The sequence below is a fragment of the Alosa sapidissima genome, chromosome 14, assembly GCF_018492685.1.
Source record: "Alosa sapidissima isolate fAloSap1 chromosome 14, fAloSap1.pri, whole genome shotgun sequence".
NCBI classification, from domain to species: Eukaryota; Metazoa; Chordata; class Actinopteri; order Clupeiformes; family Clupeidae; genus Alosa; species Alosa sapidissima.
Genome location: NC_055970.1, coordinates 13,365,553 through 13,373,052, shown reverse-complemented (window position 1 = coordinate 13,373,052; position 7,500 = coordinate 13,365,553). Strand labels below are relative to the sequence as shown.

The 7,500-nt window shown below is 45.1% G+C and overlaps 1 protein-coding gene across 5 annotated transcripts in view; it reads left to right on the top strand.

The window, feature by feature from the left end:
- Window positions 1–7,500, top strand: part of LOC121681970 (LIM domain-binding protein 2-like) — a 12,758-nt gene that overhangs the window by 4,301 nt on the left and 957 nt on the right. For 3 of the 5 annotated variants that reach the window (XR_006022373.1, XM_042061939.1, XM_042061942.1), the window contains 2 exons: window positions 1,163–1,305; window positions 6,973–7,500. The exon at window positions 6,973–7,500 is cut by the window's right edge. Coding sequence is in view for 4 of the 5 variants with exons in the window: in XM_042061939.1 (XP_041917873.1) it covers window positions 1,163–1,305; window positions 6,973–7,206 (377 nt within the window). In the remaining variant the exon portion in view is untranslated. The remainder of the gene's footprint in view (window positions 1–1,162; window positions 1,306–6,972) is intronic. The other 2 variants (XM_042061940.1, XM_042061941.1) reach the window with 2 other exon arrangements.

The window sequence follows — 7,500 nt, the reverse complement described above, 5'->3', positions numbered from 1 at the left end:
ACACACACACAGACATGCGCGCATGCACGCACACACACACACACACACACACACACACACAGACATGTGCGCATACACACACACACACACACACAGACATGTGCGCATACACACACACACACACACACAGACATGCGTGCATACACACACACACACACACACACACACACACACACACACACACACACACACACAAACAGACATGCGTGCATGCACACACACACACACACACACACAGAGCAAACATACACATGCAGAGCATGAAATACATTTGGTCATGAATGCTCAACCACTGTTTCATCACAGAGAGAAAAGGGGGGAACTTGTAAATGTTTGTTTTGACACTTTGTGAGCTGAAATAAATATGAAATGTGAGAATGACAGCTATGCTAGGGTACGGCAAGACTGAACCATGTTGAGTACTGGCTGATACATGTGTGTGTGTGTGTGTGTGTGTGTGTGTGTGTGTGTAGAGAATGACAGCTATACTAGGATAAGGCAAGACTGAACCATGCCGAGTACTGGCTGATACATCCGTGTGTGTGTGTGTGTGTGTGTGTGTGTGTATGTGTGTAGAGAATGACAGCTATGCTAGGGTAAGACAAGACTGAACCATGCCGAGTACTGGCTGATACATCTATGTGTGTGTGTGTGTGTGTGTGTGTGTGTGTGTGTGTGTGTACAGTATGTGTGTGTGTAGAGAATGACAGCTATGCTAGGGTAAGGCAAGACTGAACCATGCCGAGTACTGGCTGATGCACCCGTGTGTGTGTGTGTGTGTGTGTGTATGTGTGTGTGTAGAGAATGACAGCTATGCTAGGGTAAGGCAAGACTGAACCATGCCGAGTATCATGTGAGAGTGCAGCTCTCTTGTCTGACTCATTAAGATCTTAAGATCAACCTGAACAATGACTCACCAAGACCCACAGCTGCCATTATGCATGTGTGTGTGTGTTTCAGCAAGACAAGTTCCTCTCTCTCTCTCTCTCACTCCCTCTCTCACTCCCTCTCTCTCTCTCTACACCTCTGATGTCCACAGCATGTCCAGATGCTTTTCTCTTTCCAGATGCTCACGCTCGCTCCATCTAAATGCATGGATCTGCTCATGGCTGTGTGTGTGTGTGTGTGTGTGTTTTTACTCCTCTCCTGTGTGTGTTCGTAGCAGAACCGGCCAGGCAGACCACCACCAAGAGGAGGAAGAGGAAGAATTCCGCTAGCTCCGCCTCCAACAGTAGCCTTGGCAACAGCACCAACAGTAAGAAGCGCAGTCCAGCCAACAACTTCAACTTATCCAGCCAGGTACCTGTAAGCATCCCTTTTACTACTATTACCACACACACACACACACACACACACACACTTAAGTTATCCAGCCAGATACCTGTAAGCACACGCAGACAGGCACACACACACACACACTGTGTTCATGTCTGCCCCTGAGTACGACTGTGTGTGTGTGACTGTCTCTGTTATTCTCTCTCTTTCCCTCTTTTCCACACACACACACACACACACACACACACACACACACACTTAAGTTATCCAGCCAGGTACCTGTAAGCATCTGCCTTTGAACTGTTAGTACTATTATCACACACACACACACACACACACATTGTTTTCATGTCTGCCCCTGAGTATGACTGTGTGTGTGTGACTGTCTCTGTTATTTTCCCTCTTCCCCTCTCTTCCACACACACACACACACACACACACACACACACACACACACACACACACACACACAGAGAGAGAGAAAGAGCAGCCAAGCTTCCACTTGATGTGTGCAGTACTAACAAGCTAGTGCCAGGCCTGGTCACGTGACCTTGGCTGTGGTGTGGTGGTGGTGTGTGTGTGTGTGTGTGTGTGTGTGTGTGTGTGTGTGAGGTGGGGGCAGAGAAGGGCGTTGTGTGAGGAAGGGGGAAACTGGACATCAGTACAACAGTGCCCTCTAGTGACGACGTTTGTCTGATGCATATTGACTGTTTTGTTTGGTCATTGCGTTTGTTTTATAGTTGTTGTTGTTATTGTTGTTGTTGTTGCTGATCGCTCAGTGCAATAAACTCCACATATATATCATTGTGTGACAGGTATGTTTTAGTGGCTTCATTTAAATAAAACATCTGGGATAAGTCCCATGCCCTGACACCCAACCCACTCCAAATGCACTGAGGTAGCATAGCTCCTCATCTGGGACAGTTAGACACTGACACACACACACACACACACACACACACACACACCTGGGACCGTTAGACACTGACACACACACACACACACATCTGGGGCAGTTAGACACTGGGACACCCAGAGGGACAGCTGCAGTTGGGACAGCTAGTGTTAGCGTTAGCATTAGCTAGCCCTCTTTATCTGAGAAACAACCAGATAGAACAGCATAGCATACTGTAGCACTGATGTTTGCTAATCTTTTGTGTGTGTGTGTGTGTGTGTGTGTGTGTGTGTGTGTGTGTGTGTGTGTGTGTGTGTGTGTGTGTGTGTGTGTGTGTGTGTGTGTGTGTGTGCGTGCTAGTTAGAGGCACCTGGCTAGAGGGAGCGTTGCAGTAGGCCTACACATGTTAGCCTCTGCTTGCTGCCACTTTATGCTCCTCACGGTGTATTTAAGCCCTGTTGCCATTCACGACTGGTGTCTGTCTGTATGTGTGTGTGTTTGTTTGTGTGTGTGTGTGTGTGTGTGTCCGTCCTGTGTGTTTATTGTGTGTTATTGTAATGTTTGCTAATGAAGTCACAGAGCGGCTCTAGTTATTTGGTCTGAAGACACACACACACTCTCTCACACACACACACACTCTCTCTCACACAGACACACGACACACACACACACACACACACACACACAGACACACACACACACACACACCTTAATGAATTAGTCTGATTAGGCTGTGATGGAGCATTCCCCTCTGGGAGACTGTGTGTGAAGACAGAGAGAGAGAAAAAAGAGCTAAAGAACTAACAGTGGACACTAGAGAGAGAGAGAGACAGAGAGATAAAGGAAGGGACAGGATGGGAAAGGAAAAGAGAGGGAACAGCGACGAAACAAGAAAAAGAAGAGAATGTGGGATGGTCAACCCAAACCATACAAATAGCTTATCCTAGCAAACTAAACATTAATATCTTAGCAAGCCAACCATAATAGCTTATCTTAGCAAACCAAACACTAATAGCTTATCTCAGCCAACCAAACATTAATAGCTTATCTTAGCAAGCCAAACACTAATAGCTTGTCTTAGCAAGCGAAACATTAATAGTTAGTTGGGGCACTCTTTACTCTACCGATTACAAGTTACAGGGTTGAGTGTTTGCTTTCCTCTGGTAACCGGGTGAAGACACCCATCAGGTCCTCATGCACACGGCAGGTGAATAGCGCAGCCTTATGCCCACTACATACTCGCCGCACCCGACCGGTAGCGCGACAATGTGACGTCAAAATGACGTAGACCTCTCTGGCGCGCCAGGATTTTGGCCGGGTAGCACTTGGTAGCGCACCACTCTATTTTCTTCAGCTGAGCGCAACAAACCGGAAACTGGAAGATGGACTAGTTCGAGGGCAAGCGAGAGTTGCAGTGTTTTGTTACAGTCGTGAATTTTTAATAGTTTGCTGGATAAGTTAGCAAAGTTACCAGTGAGAGTTGCATCACATGGAATTAAGAGGAAAGAATAGAAACAATTTATTTTCAAACAAAGGATATCTACTAAGACCTGAACAAAATCTCTTTCCATTTTAGGAAATTACACAAACTCAGCCAGCTGCTAGCTAGCTAGCCAGCTAACTAAAATGTTTAAATTATAAAAATTTCCCTCAAGATGACTAAAGTATCTATCTATATATCCTTCTATCTATCTATCTATCTATCTATCTATCTATCTGCACACACCTTGGAAACTAGATACTGTAATAATGATGATGGTAGTTGTGAATAGCAGAAACCAAAGTCTGAAGTACCATCACTAGTGATGTTACGATTGATACCGAGAACGTCGAACGTCGAGAACGTCAAGCCATTCCCAGGAAAGCCCCGTATCAAGGCTTAAGTTGTATTGGTAATTTGACGTCAGGCTTGACGTTCGAGGCCTCGTTTGGCTCCACTGCTTCGAGTTGTGGTTCACTTTAGGCAGGGCGCTTCGACTATTAAGATGCCCCATACTCGAATACGTAGCCTACTTGCTAGTTGTCAGTCGTTGGGTGGTTGTAGGCCTAGGCCGATATTTCACTGCTCTCTGTTAATTTAAAATACTACCCAGTTACAAAAGCACTTTCACTGCCCTCTTCTTCAAACACACTCAGTTACAAAAGCAAATTGCTCTCTTCTGTGTAATTTTACCCAACGTTAGCCTACAATTTAATATAGATTTTTTTCTCTGAAAGAAGGCTGATTGTAGGATAGGACACTGGGTAAGGCGTTGGACTAGACATCGTGCAACATGGGTTCGATTCTTACATCGAGATAATATATTTTCGCGGATCACCTTCTACTTCATTTGTTACAAAGAGAGAAAATATTTCACTGTAAGGAAGTTGCTCTTTGGGACACTGGGCAAGGCGTTAGGTTAGGGATCTCACAACCTGAGTTCGATCCTTATCTCGATTTTCATGAATTTTTTACAGATCGCCTATAGCTACTACTTTGTTAGGCTACAAAGAGAGGAAATATTTCAACATGGGAATCGCTTGTATTCCCCAATGCCTGTACTTATGAATGTATCAAGCATTTGCAGACCAAATGGCGCTTTTTGTATTGCTCTTGTGTGTGGAATTTTTATTGACCAGTAGGTGTCCTAGGGTGCATTCGAAGCCTTGAGAAATGAACCATGTTTCAACACATTTGGCTGGAAAGCTTCAAGGTTTCAAGAAGCTTCATCTCGCCATCACTAACCATCACAGATGCTAGCTAGTGTTTCTTACTGCAGCTTCTTCTACTGTGTAACGTAGTTAGCGTTAGCCTTTTCACAACAGCGACATCTCTGTTCAGGAGAAGACTGCAAGTAGTGTCGCGACCGCCATGCGCGAGAATAAATAGGTACGGCGCTCCTGTGATGTCACATTGTCGCGCTACCGGTTGGGAGTGGCGAGTATGTTGAGCGCTTTACCGTCTTTTGAAACAGAGTTGACAGAAAGTCAAAATTAAAAGCCCCGCCGTCTCGCACTGTAGACTCACATTGCACCCGTCAAAACGCAGCCAGCGTGTTATGGACCCGCCATCGGCGACCCGTCAAAACGCAGCCAGCGCGCATTATGGACCCGCCATCGGAGACCCTGATCCTGATCAGTTTGTCCAGCTAATTCTCCTGTTGAGATTCTTAATGTCTGTCCAGCTTAATTCGGCCAATCGGTTAGACAGTCTTGGCTAATCAATAAACAAAGCTGTTCACGTGTTGATTTGTAGACCTACAATAAAACCCATCTCTAAAATAGGCAATGAATTCTGAATTTTTATTCTGCCTTAAAATAGCTTATGGCTATTTTACCCACACACACACACACACACACATATGCACGCACGCACGCACAATCACGCACACACGCACGCACACACACACACACACACACACACACACACACACACACACACACACACACACACCTTAAATATAATCTCTGGCTACGCCCCTCAAGACAGGAGGATATTAAGAAACAGAGGGATACAGAGAGTAAAGAGAGAGAAAGAGAGAGAGAGGGAGCGAGAGAGAGAGTGGGAGAGAGAGAGTAAGAGATATTCATGAAGGCAACCTACATTACCCAATGACAAAATGAAATCCACTCCAACAAAAAACTGGGCAGCTACAGTCAATTAAACAGAAAATACAAACTAGCAAATTATCTAGTAACACTGAAACAACCTCAAAAAACATGTCTTACAAAATACAGATTGGGTGACCATAAACTCCAAATAGAAATAGGACGCCACAAAAAATCATGGCAAGAACTGTGACACAATGGAGGTTGAAGAAGAAATACTTTTTTTGCATAGGTGTCCCAATTATCAATTACTGAGAAACGACTTCTATTTAAGATTTAGCAGAAACAATAAACAATTTATGTCACTAGATGCTAGTTCAAAAATGAAAGTCCTCTTAGGAGAGGACATACAGACAATTTAGCTAGCAGCTCAGTTTGTGTATATGTGCCACAAATTAAGGTTAGAAAGCACATACACAAGAACAGATTCTCTCACCTCTCCACCACCTTAAATCCTATTCAATCCCATCTCATCTAGAACTATCATTTCTAATATTTATTATTATTATTATTATTATTATTATTACTATTATTTTATTTCTTATAATTTATTTAACCAATTTATTTTATTATTATTTTACTTATATTTATTTACTTATTTTTATTTTTTATTATTTTTACTTATTTTCATGCTCTCTGTTTCCTCACTAACTTATGATTTGTATGCTTTGACAACATAAGTGCTCTTGTCATGTCAATAAAGCTTTTTTTGAATTTGAAAAAAGAGGGAGAGAGAGAGAGAGGGAGGGAGCAAGAGGCGCTGCACTTAGGAAGACTCCACTGACCCACAACTATGAGAGAGACAGTTTCAGTAGGGATGGGAGAGAATTCCAACGGCCTCTTATACACTACCCACAATGCCACAGGACACAAAGATATGGACCTACTCCCTCTCTCTCTCTCTCATCCTCATTTTCTCACCCTCTCTCTCTCCCTCCCTCCCTCTCTTTGTGTGTGTGTGGTTTTTATTTGTGTGCTTTGTAATTAATCAAGCCTGTAGTTTAGGCACTGTTATAAGTATTGCACACTGACCTCCTATACTGTTACCTCTTAAGTCTTATATTTGCTTTGATAATGTAAACACTTCTCTCCCTCTCTCTCCCTCTGTGTGTGTGCGCGCGCGTGCGTGCGTGTGCGTGCATGTGTGTGTGTGTGTTTGTGTGTGTGTGCGTGTGTGTGTGTGCTTGTGTGTGTGCATGTGTGTGTGTGTGTAGGATGTGATGGTGGTGGGAGAGCCCACGCTGATGGGCGGTGAGTTCGGAGACGAGGACGAGCGCCTGATCACGCGTCTGGAGAACACGCAGTACGATGCCACCAACGGCCTGGAGGACGACGCCCACTTCGGACACTCGCCCGCCCTGCCCAGCAACGGGCCCTGGAGCGCCAAGCCGCCCTCGTCTGGACCCGACCCCAAAAACGACAGTGCACCACCTCAGACCCCCCAGTGAGACGCACACAGACACACTCACACAGACACACACTTACACACACACACACACTCACACACCAACCAAACACAGCTGACCGTCTGAATCCTCTTCCTGGTTTGGAGTTGGAGGATTCCAGGCCCACTTTGATCATGGCAGTCAGAACCACCCTGACCCCATCAGAGACCAGTGGACCTTCACTACTTCCTGTCCGATCTGAAGACTTGGCCTTCAGCTGCAGGGACGTCTTGTGACCTCATCTCATCCCTTCACGGTGGGAGCTGTGTGTGCAGCAGTGGCTGATCTGGAGCCCCT